The 20,225-nt window shown below is 46.1% G+C and overlaps 1 protein-coding gene across 4 annotated transcripts in view; it reads right to left on the bottom strand.

The window, feature by feature from the left end:
• Positions 1–20,225, bottom strand: part of LOC147097666 (syntaxin-binding protein 2-like) — a 148,800-nt gene that overhangs the window by 52,918 nt on the left and 75,657 nt on the right. For all 4 annotated transcript variants that reach the window (XM_085971663.1, XM_085971662.1, XM_085971664.1 and 1 more), the window contains 3 exons: positions 9,151–9,200; positions 5,343–5,424; positions 3,319–3,395 (listed from right to left, as the gene is read on the bottom strand). In XM_085971663.1, coding sequence (XP_085827789.1) covers positions 3,319–3,395; positions 5,343–5,400 — 135 coding nt within the window. In that variant the 5' untranslated portion in view covers positions 5,401–5,424; positions 9,151–9,200. The remainder of the gene's footprint in view (positions 1–3,318; positions 3,396–5,342; positions 5,425–9,150; positions 9,201–20,225) is intronic.

Consider the following 20,225-nt stretch of genomic DNA (forward strand, 5'->3'; position numbering starts at 1 on the left):
CAGCGCGTGCACATTGAACTTACGTTTTTTTTTGCAGGTTTTCCCGGGAAGGTAAGTCTCCAGAAGTTAGACATTTAAAAAGCAGTGGCAAGGCCTGCTTTTCACAAGGTAAGTGGTGAATTAATTAAAATTAAAACATTTTTTCCACAGGTTTATTATTTTTAAATACTTTAAAGAAAGGTAAGTTTATTTTTAGCCCTGTTAGAAAATAAAATTATTTTTTTCAAAAATTTAAATTAATTTAAAATAGTTATTTCATGTAATTTATAGTTTATTTTATAAATGTGATTTAAAAAAAAAATTATTTGAAGATTTAGTGATGTTTTGGGGCTTATAGTATTTATAAGTTTGACAGGTCTTTCTGTCAAACTTATGAATAGAAACATAGAAGATAGGAGCAGGAGTAGGCCATTCGGCCCTTCGAGCCTGCTCCGCCATTCAATGAGATCATGGCTGATCATTCAAATTCAGTACCCTGTCCCTGCCTTCTCCCCATATCCCTTGATCCCTTTAGCCTTAAGAAATATATCCAACTCTTTCTTGAATATATTTAATGAACTGGCCTCCACTGCCCTCTGTGGCAGAGAATTCCACAGGTTCACCACTCTCTCGGTGAAGAAATTCCTCCTCATTTCAGTCCTAAATGTCCTACCCCTTATCCTTAGACTATGACCCCTGGTTCTGGACTCCACGACCATTGGGAACATCCTTCCAGCATCTAGTCTGTCCAGGCCTGACAGAATTTTATAGGTTTCAATGAGATCCCCTCTCAATCTTCTAAACTCCAGTGAGTATAAGCCCAATCGACACAATCTCTCCTCATACGTCATTCCTGCCATCCCAGGTATCAGCCTGGTGAATCTTCGCTGCACTCCTTCCATGGCAAGAACGTCCTTCCTCAGATAATGCGACCAAAACTGCACACAGTACTCAAGGTGCGGTCTCACCAAGGCCCTGTACAACTGTAGCAAGACATCCTTGTTCCTGTACTTCAACCCTCTTGCTACGAAGGCCAACATACCATTTGCCTTCTTAACCGCCTGCTGCACCTGCATGCTTACCTTCAGCGACTGGTGCACAAGAACACCCAGGTCTCTTTGCACTTCCCCTTCTCCCAATCTATTGCCATTCAAATAATAATGTGCCTTCCTGTTTTTGCTACCAAAGTGGATAACCTCACATTTATCCACATTATAGTGCATTTGCCATGTTTCTGCCCAATCATCCAACCTGTCCAAATCGTACTGGAGTTTCACAACACCCTCCTCACAGCTTTGTGTCGTCTGCAAAATTTGGAGATATTACATCCAATTCCCTCGTCCAGATCATTAATATATATTGTGAACAGCTGGGGTCCTAGGACCGATCCTTGCGGTACCCCACTAGTCACTGCCTGCCACTCGGAAAACGACCCGACCAGTTTTCTATCCAAGTCAATACCTTGCCCCCAATCCCATGTGCCTTAATTTTGCACGCTAATCTCTTATGCGGGACCTTATCGAAAGCCTTCTGAAAGTCCAAATACACCACATCCACTGGTTCTCCCTTATCTATTTTACCAGTTACATCCTCAAAAAATTCCAGTAATTAGTCAAGCATGATTTACCTTTTGTAAATCCATGTTGACTTTGTCCGATCCTGTCACCGCTTTCCAAGTGCTCTGCTATTACATCTTTTATAATGGACTCTAGCATTTTCCCCACTACCGATGTCAGGCTTACCGGTCTATAATTCCCCGCTTTTTCTCTACCACCTTTTTTGAATAGTGGGGTAACATTAGCTACCCTCCAATACATGGGTACTGTTCCAGAGTCTATCGAGTTCTGGAAGATGAACAGCAATGCATCTACTATTTCTAGGGCCACTTCCTTAAGTACCCTGGGATGTAGATTATCAGGCCCTGGGGATTTATCGGCCTTCAGTCCCATCAATTTTCCTAACACCATTTCCCTACAAATACTGATTTCTTTCAGTTCCACCCTTTCATCAGACCCTATGTTCCCCGGCATCTCTGGGAGGTTATTTGTGTCCTCCTTTGTGAAGACAGAACCAAAATATGTATTTAGTTGGTCTGCCATTTCTTTGTTCCCCATTATAAATTCCCCCGATTCTGACTGCAAGGGACCTACGCTTGACTTCACCAATCTTTTTCTCTTCACATATCTATAAAAGCTTTTACAGTCAGTTTTTATGTTCCCTGAAAGCTTACTCTCATATTCTATTTTCCCTTTCTTAATTAATCCCTTTGTCCTCCTTTGTTGACTCCTGAACTGCTCCCAATTCTCAGGATTATTGCTTTTTCTGGCCAATTTGTAAGTCCTCTCCTTGGATCTTATGCTATCCCTAATTTCCCTTGTTAGCCACAGTTGAGTCACCTTTTTTGTTTTATTTTTATGCCAAACTGGGATGAACAACTTCTGTAGTTCATCCATTCGGTCTTTGAATGTTTGCCATTGCCTATCCACCGTCACCCCTTTGAGTGCCATTCTCCAATCAATCCTACCCAACTCGCTCCTCAGACCATCGTAGTTTCCTTTATTTAAATTGAGGACCCTTGTTTCTGAGTCAACTACTTCATTCGCCATCTTAATGAAAAATTCGATCATATTACGATCGCTCCGACCCAAGGGGCCTCGTACAACAAGATTGCTAATTAATGAAGCATTCCCTGGCTCTCCATGGCCGTGATCCCAGGGGACGCTTCGAACTAACTGCGCCCCTGGGATACGCAAGCGCTGCGCGCCGGCAGTTGGAGGCGGCCCAGGATCGCAATTCCACGCGGGCCCACAGCACAACAGCCGGCATGGTAGGCAAGTGCAGGTCGGGGGCTTACACCCGCAGGAAGCCCCCGGCCTGAATTTCTGGGCCCTTATGTGGATCAGTGTCAAATTTTGTGACGTACCTTGGTACATTTTACCATGTTAAAGGCACCATATAAATGTAAGCTGTTGTTGTGCATGCGCTGTTATCAGCATTGCTGGTGGTGCTATGGAATTTGCCTCTCAATAGAAATGGCGCAGGTTCCACAGCAGCAGCAGCCAACACAAACAGAATCTCTTTTACTTGAATAGTTGCAGTACAAATTAAACCTAGTATTAGATGCCCTCAATCCAGTTACTAGGAGACCAGTGTGGCTTTTCTTCAATTGGGGTGGAGATGAATTCTTAGGTAATGTAGGAGATCTGCACTGCAATAAATCTGCACCACACCCAGTATCAAAATGAAGATTACCGAGCACATTGACAAACACAACCCATAATGGGCCCAGTGGCGATACTGAAACAGTGTCTATACTTGCAATTTGCATTCAGCACATGCCTTTTCTGATGGTGTAATCAAATAGATGGCTTCCAAACTGGGAATTGGCTCCCGCCGCTTATTGATATCTTCAACAACTGGAACAAAAGAGATCAATGTGGTAACGGGGCTTCACGCATCGCTGTATGTTAATTAACACTGCAGTAGACAGGAGACAGACATATTAATCTGCTATGCAAAAATATCATGCAAGTTGTGAAAGCCCTGTACAATAGGGTGACCATATTTTCTAAACCAAACCGGGGACACACTGGGTTGGATCACAGCAAAGTAGCCAGGACGGAAATTGTAGGTTGCGCAGTGTAGCGAGGCAACATTTAAAAATTTTTTTTTTTATAAAAACAGTTGAACATATGCACTACAAATGCAAAACAAATGTGCATATAATTACCGCGGATGTGACGTCACACTATTGAAGCACATTCAGACACCGCTTATAAATAATACAACGACACTGTTCAGTCCATTGACCTGAAACTGTGATTCTGTCCAACGGTATATGATGCATATATCCCATTGATTGTGGCTCCAATCTATTCGGTGATGAGTTTCGTGAAGCGCGGACAGTGTTTGCCCGGGGATGTATGGTCACCCTACTGTACAACACTATAGGCAAGGGACAGATCACTCAATCCAACTAGGGATGGAATTTTTAAATCAATCATTCACAGCAACGTAACATTTATTTCTGCAAAAAACTGATCCTGATATTTTTCTCTGCACATTGGCTTTAATAAATGCATACAATACACTTAGAGCCTTGTTCAAAATAAGGCAGAGAGGAAAAGATCAGGATTAATTACATCTTTCCAGGGCTTTTTTTTGATACCCATACAAGATCCTAAATTGAAAACTGCAGTCATCTATATTAATATTTTCATCAAACTTAATTTAACAATTCCGCTACTTTTTAAGCACAAATTCTTACACTGCACTCCCAAACCGGCAGAAATCCTGCTTTCCCATTTCCCACCATGATTGCTTTCTCTCTATCCAATTATTGCCAGCACCACTGATTGTTTGATATTTAAAACAAAAAACATTTTTTCAGGATTTGGTGACTTGCCACAAAAAAAAATGGAAACCAGCAGCCTGCCTACAACATACGGAGGGGATTCGTTCCCTATAAATCAGGACCACTGGATTATGGTGGCTGAATAACAAGCTTAGATTGTTATTACGTGGGATTCTAGCATTGTCACCAGCGTTCTACGATTCCTCCCGCGAATGCCTTGATACGGCCATTTCATTATCTCTTACACCGATGCCAATAATGCTCTTCACAACACACAAAGAAGCATTCTGCAGGAGGACAGCATGTCTTTTTGTCTCACAGAAGCTCAACCCAATTACAGGAAACTCTTGATTTACCAGCACCCAAACAACCGGAAATCTCGGTTAACCGGCAAAATTCAGGAGTAGGTTCAGTTAAGTTTTTCTTCATATTAGTGGCCGTTTCTTGATTCTTGGCTGTGTAATCGGGGGGTTCCTGCACTTGTTGCTAAGCAACAGGGACGCTTGATCTGTGGCCGGGCTTCTTGCACCTGTTGCTAAGCAACAGGGAAGCCTGGATTTGTTGCTGTGTACGGAGCTCTCGTACCTTTTAACTATAACTCTCTGTAATCCGGACTTTTTGATAAACCGGCACCACGCCGGTCCCAGATAAAAATAAGAGTTTCCTGTAGTCACTTGCAGACGCTTCCCAGGCAGGCTGCTTTATTCACTTAAAACTACATCTCCGTGCTTATCTTGCAACGTAAAAGATGGCTAAGGAAATGCCGAACATGAGCTTCTCCTGCTGAGGTATTTCCAAGTTTATATTGGAGACTCCTCTACAGCTCCAGTGACGTGTCCTTCAGGTCAAACGCGATCAACTCCCGAAGCGCCCCATGATTGCAGGAGCTCCCTTTCCAATCCACGGGTCTGTGCGTTCTACATTTCATTAGTCTACGGCCGCCCGCCAATACCCTCCCCCCGGGTAGGAATTCAAACAAATGGCCCTGTTGAAGCTCAGTTTTACTTACTGGTTATGCCTTCCGCCATAATGTCCGACATCTTGCAGCAGGAAGACAAGATCTTCATGCTCAGGTGATCTACAAGCAGCACCTAGTAAAGGTCGAGACAAAGTTGCATCAAATTGAATTTTTATACTGTACTGTAGGTTCCTTTGGGAAATCTGGGTGAAGGACCAAGGCTGATGGAGTTGGAGAGAAAAAAATCAAAAAGTAATGTTAGGTGATGCCAAAGTCGGGTGTTCAAAAAACCTGTAGTTAAAATGTTTTAAGTGCAGGACAATGGGACATGGGCAACCTTCCCTGCAATTTTTTTTACCGGGCCGCGCAGCACCCCTGGAGCGGCCGGGCAGGACCCCTGGAGCGGCCGGGCAGCACCCCTGGAGCGGCCGGGCAGGACCCCTGGAGCGGCCGGGCAGGACCCCTGGAGCGGCCGGGCAGGACCCCTGGAGCGGCCGGGCAGGACCCCTGGAGCGGCCGGGCAGGACCCCTGGAGCGGCCGGGCAGGACCCCTGGAGCGGCCGCGCAGGACCCCTGGAGCGGCCGCGCAGGACCCCTGGAGCGGCCGGGCAGGACCCCTGGAGCGGCCGGGCAGCACCCCTGGAGCGGCCGGGCAGCACCCCTGGAGCGGCCGGGCAGGACCCCTGGAGCGGCCGGGCAGGACCCCTGGAGCGGCCGGGCAGGACCCCTGGAGCGGCCGGGCAAGACCCCTGGAGCGGCCGGGCAGCACCCCTGGAGCGGCCGGGCAGGACCCCTGGAGCGGCCGGGCAGGACCCCTGGAGCGGCCGGGCAGCACCCCTGGAGCGGCCGGGCAGCACCCCTGGAGCGGCCGGGCAGCACCCCTGGAGCGGCCGGGCAGCACCCCTGGAGCGGCCGGGCAGCACCCCTGGAGCGGCCGGGCAGCACCCCTGGAGCGGCCGGGCAGGACCCCTGGAGCGGCCGGGCAGGACCCCTGGAGCGGCCGGGCAGGACCCCTGGAACGGCCGGGCAGGACCCCTGGAACGGCCGGGCAGCTTACAGGGATCATTAGACATGGGTTCAAACTGGCAAAGGACAAAATAAACATCATGAATCAGTTTACACGGTGATTAATCTTTGGAATGGTCTTCTGCGTAGGGTAGCAAGGGAAAGCCCCTGATGTTTTTATCCCCGGTATGCTGCCTTACGCCAAACATTTTATTATCCTTTCCTTAAAAAGGAGTCCTTCCTAAAATCAGTTTTAAAATTACTTTCAACTAATTTAATTTGATATTCTCTGTCCTGCTGGCCCAACTCGACTTCAAAGTAATTTTCTGAGGTTACCTTGCCTACATCAGTTAATATTTTATATGCTTCATTAAGTTCCCCCCTTAACTCTTTTCTCCCCCCCCCCCCAGTCTGGGCTGTAAAGATTCAGCTCCTCTCATCTTTCCAAACAAGTTCCTGATCGTTTTCAAATACTGCACGATCACCAGCTTATGCACGAGGAATCGCCAGAGTGAACTCCAATCACCAAGATCAGCGAGAATGAGGGAGGTCATTTGGTCCATTTAGTTTATTCTTCCAATAAAACCTACAGTCCTCATCACATCAGGGGTTTTCCCTCGCTACCCTACACAGACCATTTCAAAAATTAATCAGTGTAAACTGCTTCATAATGTTTATTTTGTCCTTTGCTAGCTTGTACCCATGTTCCATTGTCCTACACTTAAAAGCTTAACTTAAAAAAAGTGTAACGGATTTAATTTTTCTATTCCACTTAGTATTTATCGAACCTCTAGCGTCCCCCCTCATTTATCTCCTCGCGAGGCTGAAGAATGAGAGGTTTTCTTGCGTGTCCTCATTAATTAGTCTGCTGGCACTAGAGTTTAGGGTGGGTGAGGGGGCTCCTCTGCACCAATTCCTGGGCTTGGAGGCTTCCTTTGTATCATGCTGATCAGAACACACTACAATTTCAGCAGTGATACAAAAGCAAAATACTGCGGATGCTGGAAATCTGAAATAAAAACAGAAAATGCTGGAAATACTCAGCAGGTCAGGCAGCATCTGTGGAGAGAGAAAGAGAGTCAACGTTTCAGGTCGATCATCGACCTGAAACGTTAACTCTGTTTCTCTCTCCACAGATGCTGCCTTACCTGCTGAGTATTTCCAGCTTTCTCTGTTTTTATTTCACAATTTCAGCAGCATTGCCTCAGACATAGACCTAGCAGTGTAGCTCAGCATGTATCGCCTTACCGAGTACTGTCTGCATTGATTGGGTAAGCCAAGTACACCTGCCTAGTTCAAAACAATCCATTGAGTGAGTGTTTCCCATTCTTTCTTCTAACACGTAATACCTTGCAACTGTCCACGTTGAATTTTATCTACTTCAATTCTGCCCGCTTGCAATTTTGCCCGGGTCCTCCTGGGGTTTCTGGGCTCCCTAACTAGGACCTGGTCCTTTCTCTGCTAAGCAACTCATCTACATCCAGTTTTTTTTCTTACACCATGGACGCCTTAAGCTTATGCAGCAGCATTTCAAGCAGAACATGATCACAAGCTTTTCACAGAAACCCCGCAGTGCAGATAGAGGCCATTTCAGCCCATCGAGCCTGCACCGACACATATCCCACCCTATCCCCGTAACCCCATGTATTTAATCCTCCTAACGCTAAGGGTCAATTTATCATAGCCAATCAACCTAACCCGCACATCTTTGGACTGTGGGAGGAAACCGGAGCACCCGGAGGAAACCCACGCAAACACGGGGAGAATGTGCAAACTCCACACAGACAGTCACCCGAGGCCGGATTCGAACCCGGGTCTCTGGCGCTGTGAGGCAACAGTGCTAACCACTATGCCACCGTGCTTTTGGATGTGCAAGTACCATAAATCATTAGGGTTTAAACATTCTGTATGGCACACCAAGGGAGTTCTCCCCAGTGTCCTGGGGCCAATATTTATCCCTCAATCAACATCACTAAACAGATTATCTGCTCATTATCACATTGCTGTTTGTGGGAGCTTGCTGTGCACAAATTGGCTGCCGCATTTCCTACATTGCAACAGTGGCTACGCTTCAAAAAGTACCTCATTGGCTGTAAAACGTTTTGGGACATCTGGTAGTTGCGAAAGGCGCTATAGAAATGCAACTTTCTTTTAAAAGTTTTTTTTAATAAAAACTGTCCTGCCACCTGTATGCAACATTAAATAAATTTAAAACGGAGATAGACAGTTTCCTAGCTGATAAGGGAATTAGGGGTTACGGGGAGCAGGCAGGGAAGTGGACGCGAGTCTAGGTTCAGATCAGCCATGATCCTATTGAATGACGGAGCAGGCCCGAGGGGCCGTATGGCCTACTCCTGCTTCTTATGTATGTGCAAGCTAAGGGGGCATACATTTTATTTAACTTCAGCCACTAGCATTTATCAGATTAGAAAGTCCCCTTCTTCGGAGTAGAATTCAAGCTCATTCTCCAGAAGTAAAAAAAATAAAGAGGGGCTGACCACAGCCAGCACACTAACCCGTTTTGTCACCAAGAATCTCTTGGAAGGCTTTGCATTTTAAAAAAGAATGAACAAATTCAGTTATGTGGCGTATAATCCCAGTAGAAATGTTACTGTAATTCAAGGAGTGAATTTCCCAAAGGAAGGCATTGCAGGACTGCCACAGGAAAAGGCACTTTAAGGCAACTGCCTACCATCACCCACAAGGATTAACCCATTATTGTATCAGCTCCAAAATCTGTGGCATTTGAACCATCGGAGACGGCCAAAGACACAACAAAAACTGCTGGGTGAAGACAAACATTTTCCCATGCTGAAGTATTCACGCTATTCAGATCCAAACAGTGGTCACGTACCTTCCATTCTCCGTCCTTCTTCAGGTTCTTGATGACTCCAGTTAAAATTTCTGTGGAGAGAGAGAAGAAAAAACTCCAGTTAGGTTATGATAAAGTTGAGGTTATGGGTGACCGTTTATTTTGCTGACTTTACTTTGTCCTGCAACAGAGGACCTGCGAGATATAAAACAGAAAGAAACAAGGCAGGGCCCATGAGCAGTTAATGTCAAAATATAAAAATAGCAAGTTGCACAAATAGATTGAACAACAGGAGACCCGGCGAGAACCGCTGACCCAAAGAAACTAATGTGCAAAAAAAAAACAACAAATTGTAAACTAGGTGCACTCAAGTTTATCTGAAAAAGTAAATATTTCTCCAATAGTTATTACTTGAAACTCAGTAATTGGCAAGACTATGGCTGGATGTATGTAGCATGTGTGCGCACTATAATCCGTATTACACACATGGTGGAGCCTCCGAGGGTTCTTGCTAGCTTCAGTACATTGATCTGTCATATAGAGCTACAAGAGAGCCCCAGGTGTGCAGAGGAAACGCTTCAAGGACACCCTCAAAGCCTCTTTGGAAAAGTGCAACATCCCCACCGACACCTGGGAATCCCTGGCCCAAGACCCCACAAAGTGGAGGAGAAGCATCCGGGAAGGCGCCGAACACAGAGTCTCTCCGCCGGGAGCAAGCGGAAGCCAAGCGCAGGCAGCGCAAGTCAACCCAAGCACCCCACCCACCCACCCCTTCAACCACCGTCTGCCCCACCTGTGACAGAGACTGTAGGTCCCGCATTGGACTCATCAGTCACCTGAGAACTCATTTTTAGTGTGGAAGCAAGTCATCCTCGAGTCCGAGGGGCTGCCCGAGAGAAGAGGAGCTGTAATGCTACATAAATCATCGGGACGTTACCATTTATTCACACTTGCGAGTTTAATATACAAAGGCTAATTTAGCAACTAAAAGGGTAATGAAGGAGGAAGCATTGCAGCCAAGTGGTCAATTGAGGGCAAAATGTTATTTTCAAAATACAGGATGAATTTCTCTCTCTTTTCAGTGTGGAGAGATACAGGCTAAACCTTCTTACTCTGTCTCAACATGCCCACCGAAATGACCCACTACTACTAACCACCCACATTCAGCGTTTCCACTTTCCAGATCAGCTTTCTTGGCGATCTGAATTCAGGCTAATCTTGTGCAAGTTGGTTTTACACTGCGAACAGTTTGGGAGCCTGTCCAAGCCTATTTATGCTTGTGTTTTTATTCTAGGTATTTTTTCTTGGCTACAGGGTCACTGGCCACTTCCACAAGTGGGCCTCCTATTCCTTACAAATCAAAGTGCACCTTTACCTGCCCAATGCCCACGGAAATGTAGTGGAATGGAGAACCCTGCACACTGCATCCGGCTCACTGGAGTACATCATGTGCCATGTGATCTTGGGTAGTTAGAAGAATATACACCATCAGACTGTACCCGCAGGCTATAAACCGCCAGACCAATTTAGTGAACGTTAGCAGAAAAGGGAACATCACAAACAGGATAGTTACAGTATTTACAAACAACAAACACGTCTCCTGCGCTAACCCTCAAAATTAAATTGACTCGTCAAATGCGGTGCTTTACTTATGTGGCAATTGCCACCATGGAGGCTTCCGACTTGCCACGTACCCCTGATTGTTCCAGAATGTCTTCCATCTTGGAGCTATATTTTGGGCAGTATTGCTCCAAGTTCTTTCGAAGAGACAGAATGGACGTTAAAATGGTATTTCTCCCGACCTTTTGGTGGTCAGATAGTCACAAAATTCAAAACTCTGTTTGCCCAAACATCGCTGCCAAAACACGCATAGAAACATAGAAGATAGGAGCAAGAGTAGGCCATTCGGCCCTTCGAGCCTGCTCCGCCATTCAATGAGATCATGGCTGATCATCCAAATTCAGTACCCTGTCCTTGCCTTCTCCCCATATCCCTTGATCCCTTTAGCCTTAAGAAATATATCCAACTCTTTCTTGAATATATTTAATGAACTGGCCTCCACCGCCCTCTGTGGCAGAGAATTCCACAGGTTCACCACTCTCTCGGTGAAGAAATTCCTCCTCATTTCAGTCCTAAATGTCCTACCCCTTATCCTTAGACTATGACCCCTGGTTCTGGACTCCCCGGCCATCAGAAACATCCTTCCTGCATCTAGTCTGTCCAGGCCTGACAGAATTTTATAGGTTTCGATGAGATCCCCTCTCAATCTTCTAAACCCCAGTGAGTATAAGCCCAATCGACACAATCTCTCCTCATACGTCATTCCTGCCATCCCAGGTATCAGCCTGGTGAATCTTCGCTGCACTCCCTCCATGGCAAGAACGTCCTTCCTCAGGTAAGGCGACCAAAACTGCACGCAATACTCAAGGTGTGGTCTCACCAAGGCCCTGTACAACTGCAGCAAGACATCCTTGTTCTTGTACTCGAACCCTCTTGCTACGAAGGCCAACACACCATTTGCCTTCTTAACCGCCTGCTGCACCTGCATGCTTACCTTCAGCGACTGGTGCACAAGAACACCCAGGTCTCTTTGCACTTCCCCTTCTCCCAATCTATTGCCATTCAAATAATAATCTGCCTTCCTGTTTTTGCCACCAAAGTGGATAACCTCACATTTATCCACATTATAGTGCATTTGCCATGTTTCTGCCCAATCACCCAACCTGTCCAAATCGTACTGGAGTTTCACGACATCCTCCTCACAGCAAACCCTCCCACCCAGCTTTGTGTCGTCTGCAAATTTGGAGATATTACATTCAATTCCTTCGTCCAGATCATTAATATATATTGTGAACAGCTGGGGTCCTAGGACCGATCCTTGCGGTACCCCACTAGTCACTGCCTGCCACTCAGAAAACGACCCGTTTATTCCAACTCTTTGCTTTCTGTCCGCCAACCAGTTCTCTATCCAAGTCAATACCTTGCCCCCAATCCTATGTGCCTTAATTTTGCACGCTAATCTCTTATGCGGGACCTTATCGAAAGCCTTCTGAAAGTCCAAATACACCACATCCACTGGTTCTCCCTTATCTATTTTACCAGTTACATCCTCAAAAAATTCCAGTAGATTAGTCAAGCATGATTTACCTTTTGTAAATCCATGTTGACTTTGTCCGATCCAGTCACTGCTTTCCAAGTGCTCTGCTATTACATCTTTTATAATGGACTCTAGCATTTTCCCCACTACCGATATCAAGCTTACCAGTCTATAATTCCCCGCCTTTTCTCTACCACCTTTTTTGAATAGTGGGGTAACATTAGCTACCCGCCAATCCATGGGTACCGTTCCAGAGTCTATCGAGTTCTGGAAGATGACCAGCAATGCATCTACTATCTCTAGGGCCACTTCCTTAAGTACCCTAGGATGTAGATTATCAGGCCCTGGGGATTTATCAGCCTTCAGTCCCATCAATTTTCCTAACACCATTTCCCTACAAATACTGATTTCTTTCAGTTCCACCCTTTCATCAGACCCTATGTTCCCCGGCATCTCTGGGAGGTTATTTGTGTCCTCCTTTGTGAAGACAGAACCAAAATATGTATTTAGTTGGTCTGCCATTTCTTTGTTCCCCATTATAAATTCCCCCGATTCTGACTGCAAGGGACCTACGCTTGACTTCACCAATCTTTTTCTCTGCACATATCTATAAAAGCTTTTAAACAACCCCATAGGATGCTTGTATTTGAATTATAAATGGCTTGACCCATTGATTAGTGCCAAACACGTTGAACAACCTGTTAAAATGGGTTGCTGGGCAAGAAACATAGCAACAATTAACTTGCGACTTACTGAACTCGGCTATGCCACTGCCTCTGCCTTCCCTGGAGACGTGCAGTCAGTCCGGGTTGTGTATTCTATGCCGCCTGCGGCAACAGCTAGCAGTAGCCAAGTGCACCGCGTTGTGCTGTGACCCACAAGTAAATAACCCGCCGGAGATAAAAATGCACCAAGAACAGTCAAAGGCAATCCTGAATGACTCCATGCCAGTCGGAGGCAGCAAAACCCGACTTGGGAGGTAGGGTCAGTGGGTGCCCCCAACTGCAAATTAGCAATGGCAGAAAAGGTAAGGGCCTGCCATCAGCAGCACTTGCACGGTGTCTGCTAGTTTGATTCAGGGCACAGGTAGACTGAGCTTAGGCACTTCCATACGGGTCAGCCATGTATTATTGCCTTTCCCCCCATCCCAAATCAGGATAGGTGTGGGGTTAGAATGACAATCACAGTTGTTCCACCAGTCCCAACTCTACCTTCAGTATAAAAAAAGACTTGCATTTATACGGCGCCTTTCACAACCTCAGGACGTCCCAAAGCTTTTTACAGCCAATGAAGTACTTTTGAAGAGTAGTCACTCTAGGAAACGCAGTAGCCAATTTGCGCACAGCAAGCTCCCACGGACAGCAACGTGATAATGACCGGATATTTTAGTGATGTTGATTGAGGGGTAAATATTGGCCAGGACACCGGGGAGAACTCCCCTGCTCTTCTTCGAAATAGTGCCATGGGTTCTTTTACATCCACCCGAGAGAGCAGTCAGGCCTCGGTTTAACATCTCATCTGAAAGGCGGCACCTCCGACAGTGCGGCACTCCCTCAGCACTGCACTGGAGTGTCAGCCTAGATTTTTGTGCTCAAGTCTCTGGAGTGGGAACTGACCCCACAACCTTCTGACTCCGAGGTGAGGGTGCTGCCCACTGAGCCACAGCTGATACGGCATAAGAGATGGGTCTGAAACGATGGGGCTGCTTCCACTGAAGGTGGTTTACTCGATACAAAAAGGGCAAAACAAAAGTTTTTCATCCCGCTGGTCTGTATTGGTCCCAGAAATAGATTTCGCAGATCACTGGAAGTACAACACAGGAGACTATTTGGCTTATCGTGCCCATGCAGATAGTTCCAGCTCCTTGACTGCCCGTTCCCCATTTATATGCTTCCTTTTCAAATAATTAGCCAATTCCCTTCGAAGTGATGTTAGAATCGCCACCTAAGCAGCCACATGGTAAAGCAATAATCCTCTGTGTAAAAAAAATCTTCGTTTAATTTCCCCCTTTGTTCATCTAATGATAATTCTGGTGCTTTTTTCATATCTTTAAGCTCTCAATCCTGGTATTATTTTGGTAATAAAAAGGGGAAGCTAAGTAAGTACATGAGGGAGAAAGGAATAGAAGGATATGCAGATATCATCTACAAGATACGCTGCAGCAACTCGCCGAGGCTTCTTCAGCAGCACCTCCCAAACCCGCGACTTCTTCCACCTAGAAGGACAAGGGCAGCAGGCGCATGGGAACACCACCACCTCCAACCTCCTCTCCAAGTCACACACCATCCTGACTTGGAAATATATCGGCCGTTCCTTCATCGTCGCTGGGTCAGAATCCTGGAACTCCCTCCCTAACAGCGCTGTGGGAGCACCTTCACCACACGGACTGCAGCTCACCATCACCTTCTCAAGGGCAACTAGGGATGGGCAATAAATGCTGGCCTTACCAGCGACGCCCACATCCCATAAGCAAATAAAAAAAAGATCGGGTTAGATGAAGCAGGGCACGAGCAGCAGAAACCTGTGTAGACCTGTGGGCCCAATGGCCTGTTTCCACACTGCAAGTTTCTATGAGTTTTCACCATATCCTCTCCAAGGCTCTGCTTTCCTTCCTGTAACACAGACAACAACCCGCCTCCTCTGCAGATGCTCCACATTTCAACAGTTCCATTAAAAGATGATGGTGTCAGACTGTCTTAAATACAGGCAGATTATCAGTATTAAGATGCAATTATCCAGATGCGTACTGGAAATGCCTGACATTTTAAAACTGTTGCTCATACCAGAGCAATCTTCAGCAATCACAGAAACATTCAAGTGATTAAGGTAATTGTGCCAGTTACCACAGGAATGTAACCATAGTGTGCTGGAACTGAAAATATCTGTCAGTATCAGTAGAGTGAGAACTGTAAGCCTAAAAAGCTCAATTTCAACACCCAACTACAGGAAACTCTTTTTTATCCGGCACCGATGGGGTGCCGGTTGGGCAAAAAGTCTGGATTACAGAGAGGTATACTTACCAAGGTAAGAGTGCCCCGGTTGCGCGGCCACGGGGGCAGGAGCCCCGGTTGCGCGGCCACTAATATATAGTAAAACTTACCTGAACCTACTCCTGAATTTTGCCAGTTAAGAGAGAGTTTCCTGTAGTTCAGTTTAGTACATTAGGAACCTAGCCAAGTGCATTGGAAAGTTATTTTGCCCTGCCTAGATTAGGGAAGAATTTGCCTCAAGCTGCTCTTATACTGTCAAAGACCAGTCCGAGTGGCACTGACTTCCAACACACGGCCCTCACACAGCTAGCTAACTCCCAAAAGTAACCTTGCCAGGGACTTGCTGAGCAGGAAACACCTGTTTAAAAACGCAGATTCACCAAGGCTAGCGGCTGGGAAATTTCTCAGGTTTGCAGACGGTTGCACAAAGGCCCACGTGTCGCGGACCAGCGGCAGGTCCTGGCAGCAGATAAAAGCAACTTTTCGGTGCAGATACAACTCGCCTTGTGTCGAGCCAGCAGGGAGTGCAGTTTAGGCACTACAGTTGGCCTCAATATCCCTGGGTGGGGAATGAAATCAGTTCGGATTCCCACTCCCGATATCTATCCAGCGCTCTTGGTCGAACTACGCCAGCGCATGGGAATTGTTTGCAAGGATCGCAGGAGGCTCGGCTGCAACACTTTCCAAATAGCCTACTGTTGGAAGATGCCTCCAACCTTAGCGTTTTCATGGGCTGCTTAGGTGAATAACCATGACGGCCTGTATATATAATAGGCCACGTTTTAAAAGTGAAATCATTGTTCCCATTAATTTGCATATGTATTAAGTGTAGGTCCCAACAATTCAAGGTATTCCGACTGCAGACTTGCCCACCAATGAAGCAATATTGGCAAGACCAACCTTTTCAATCCTCCTGGTCCACAAAACTCAAAAAACAGGACAAACTAGCTGGGAAGAACTAGAAGACCAGGTTTGCTTGGGCTTCATGGGTTGGACAGCTCTGGCCTACCGAGACTCACGAGCTAGGCCCACACAGGACGAATGGCCAGTGGATGACATTGGATTACATCGGATATATGGCCTAGAAACAGGTCATTTGGCCCAACCAGTCCATGCCGGCGTTTATGCTCCACTCGAGCCTCCTCCCGTCTTTCCTCATCTAACTCTATCAGCGTAACCCTCTATTCCCTTCTCCCTCATCTGCTTGTCCAGCCTCCCCTTAAATGTATCTATACTATTCGCTTCAACCTCTCCCTGTGGGAGCGAGTTCCACATTCTCACCACTCTCTGGGTAAAGACGTTTCTCCTGAATTCCCTATTGGATTTCTTGGTGACTATCTTATATTGATGGCCTCTAGTTATGCTCTTCCCCACAAGTGGAAACATTCTCTCTGTATCCACTCTCTCAAAACCTTTCATAATTTTATAGACCTCTATTAGGTCACCCTTCAGCCTTCTTTTTTCAAGAGAAAAGAGACCCAGCCTGTTCATCCTTTCCTGGTTATGTATACCCTCGCATTTCTGGTATCATCCTTGTAAATCTTCTCTGCACTCCCTCCAGTGCCTCTATATCCTTTTTATAATATGGCGACCAGAATTGTACACAGTCCCAAAGGGATTTTCAGCCAATGAAGTACTTTTGAAGTGTAGTCACTGTTGTAATGTGGGAAATGTGGCAGCCAATTTGCACACAGCAAGCTCCCACAAACAGCAATGTGATAATGACCCGATAATCTGTTTTAGTGAGGTTGATTTAGGGATAAATAAATATTGGCCAGAAGAACAGGAAGAGCTCCCCATCTCTTCTTCAAAATAGTGCCATGGGACCTTTTACATCTACCCGAGAGGGCAGACGGGGCCTCAGTTGAACGTCTCATCTGAAAGATGGCACCTCCCTCAGCACTGCACTGGAGTGTCAGCCTAGATTGTGTGCTCAAGTCTCTGGAGTGGGACTTGAACCCACAACCATCTGACTCAAAGGCGAGGCTGCTGCCAACTGAGCCACGACTGACACGTTAACACCCCCTTAAAAGTAACGGGTACTGACCTATACCACCACCCGACACCTTAAAAAAGATTGCTCCCAAAATTGTAACCTCACTATTTCAGAAATAAAAGTACACATCCTCCAGTGACCTCCTGTTTTAAAAACACAACTGTGGGTTAATTATTAAGGGGAAGAAAAAAAAGATGACAAATGATTAGCAGGACATTAGCATTAAGCCCTGAATACCAGCAAAAGGCTTTAAAAACAGCATTAGTGCTACAAAAACAACTTTAGCAGCACACACCCAAGATATGTGGCACGCAGCCACGTCAGAACCCGCTGACTTGGACGTGCTAATGCGGCTAAACTTACTGTTGCAACTTCCTGTGCCATGTGACCACAGTCCAAGAGGCTAACATACTCAGGATGTTAACTGCACACAAGTGCAGATCTGTGGAAGCGCATGAATCAATATTCACTTAGGCTAAACGTCCTTTAATTAGCAGAGCATTTCACCGAGTCCAACTGACCCTTTGTTTCTCAAATCAAAGACGAGACTCCTGCGTAGTCCAGGTACTGTACGTCATTAGTAATCCCAAATAAACATTGTCACAATGGACTATTGTCCTGTTTCTCTTACATCAAAGTCCCTGAACACATTTCAAATCACCCGGATCCAATTTAATTCTCCGCTCCACTCCTACTCTGTCCTCGGCCTCCTACACGGTTCCAATGAAGTTCAACGTAAGCCCGAGGAACAACACCTCGCCTTTCGATTACACTCTGGACTCAACATGGAGTTCAACTATTTCAGTTCATAACCTCTGTCCCCATTTTTTCGGACGGCAGCTGTTGACGAATCTGCTATTCCCGTTTACGCCTCTTCGAGACCCACCTTTTGTTTCTTTACTTGTTCCATTCCCATCTCCTTTTGCCTTGCACCATCCTCCCTTTTGTCATTTAATCTCTCCTGCCTTCCACCCTATCACAGACCTTCCCTTGTGTTCTTTCCCCCCCTCCCTGCCTCTGCACTTGCTTAAAGCCGGTTATATCGCCAACTTTTTCCAGTTCGGACAACAAGTCATTGACCCGAAATGTTAACTATTTCTCGGTCTACAGATGCTGCCTGACCTGCTGAATGTTCACAGTATTTTCTGTTTTTATTTCAGATTTCTAGCATCCACAGTATTTTGCTTTTGTCCAATTGTTTGTGAACTTGTTTATTTTTTCCAAAGTTTATAGAATCATAGACTAGCACAGCAGGAGGCCATTCGGCCCATCGAGTCTGCGCCGGCTCTTTCGAAGAGCAATCCAGTCAGTCCCACTCCCCCGCTCTTTCCCCATATCCCTGCAATTTTTTCTCCTTCAAGTATTTATCCAATTCCCTTTTGAAGGCGACTATTGAATCTGTATCCACCGCCCCATCAGGCAGCGCGTTCCAAATCCTAACCACTCGTTGAGTAAAAGAGTTTCTCCTCATGTCGCCTCTGGTTCTTTTGCCAATCACCTTAAATCTGTGCCCTCTGGTGATCGACCCTTCAGCCATTGGAAACAGTTTCTCTTTATTTACTCTATCTAAACCCTTCATGATTTTAAACACCTCCATCAAATCTCCTCTTCTCTACTCCAAGGAGAACACACCCAGCTTCTCCAGTCTATCCACGTAACTGTATTCCCTTCTCCCCTTCACGTTTCAACCTTGGTGACGCCTTATACTCCAGTATATTATACAATAGCCTTGGCTATTGATCTAGGTTTCCCAGTTAAAGAAACACATTAGGCAGCAAACCCAAAACACCTCACTGGATGAGTGAAAGTCAAAATTATTAGGTGTCAGTCTTGGCTCGGAGTCAGAAGGTTGTGGGTTCAAGTCCCATTCCAGAGACTTGAACACATACGGTGGCATAGTGGTTAGCACTGTTGCCTCACAGCGCCAGGGACCCGGGTTCGAATCCGGCCTCGGGCGACTGTCTGTGTGGAGTTTGCACATTCTCCCCGTGTTTGCGTGGGTTTACTCCGGGTGCTCCGGTTTCCTCCCACAGTCCAAAGATGTGCGGGTTAGGTTGATTGGCTATGATAAATTGACCCTTAGTGTTAGGGGGATTAAATACGTGGGGTTACGGGGATAGGGTGGGATATGTGTTGGTGTAGGGGTTACGGGGATCGGGTGGGATATGTGTCGGTGCAGGCTCAATGGGCCGAAATGGCCTCTATCTGCACTGTGTGGTTTCTGTGATTTCTGTGATAATCCAGGCTGACACGCCAGTGCAGTGCTGAGGGAGTGCAACAGGACCAGGGTAGTAGTTATGTGGAACAGATGCCATCAAAAGCAGCAATTGCCATGCCAATCAACTTCTTTAAAGAGGTGCCGTCTTTCAGAGGAGATGTTAAACCGAGGACATTTCTGCCCTCTTGTGTGGACACGAAAGATCCCATGGCACTATTTTGAAGAAGCGCAGAAGAATTCTCCCTGGTGTCCTGGCCAAGTTATCCCTCCACCAACACCTAAAACAGATTATCTGGTCATCATCCCACCGCTGTCCACGGGATCCTGCTGTGCGCAAGATGCCCGCTATATCTCCCAAATTACAACAGTACCTACACTTCAAAAGTATTTCATTGGTTGGAAAGCGCTTTGGGGCTTTGAAGTGGTGAAAGGTGCTATCTTTCTATTCCAGTTACATAGTACACCTGGTTCCTAATAGATCAGAAAGCACTGAATAAAAAAGAATCATATCTCATATTATAGCACTATATCACATCAGCAAGTTATTTCAAAGATCTCACAATGGATTACTTTTTGAGTCAAGTGACAATTAAGTGGGCAAACGAGGCAGCCATTGAGTACTGGCCGTGTCCAACATACAAATAGCGATATAACAACAGAAAATGCTGGAAAAACTCAGCAGGCCAGGCAACATCCGTGGAGAGAAATTAGAGTCGACGTTTCGGGTCGAAACCCTTTTTCAAAACTGGAAAGGAAATGAAATAGATCGAAGGCAGGGCTGCGATAGAACAAAAGTAGTAAAGAGACATTAAGAGG

The sequence above is a fragment of the Somniosus microcephalus genome, chromosome 31 (assembly GCF_052327205.1).
Source record: "Somniosus microcephalus isolate GS21.2 chromosome 31, FLI_Smic_1.0, whole genome shotgun sequence".
Classification (NCBI taxonomy): Eukaryota; Metazoa; Chordata; class Chondrichthyes; order Squaliformes; family Somniosidae; genus Somniosus; species Somniosus microcephalus.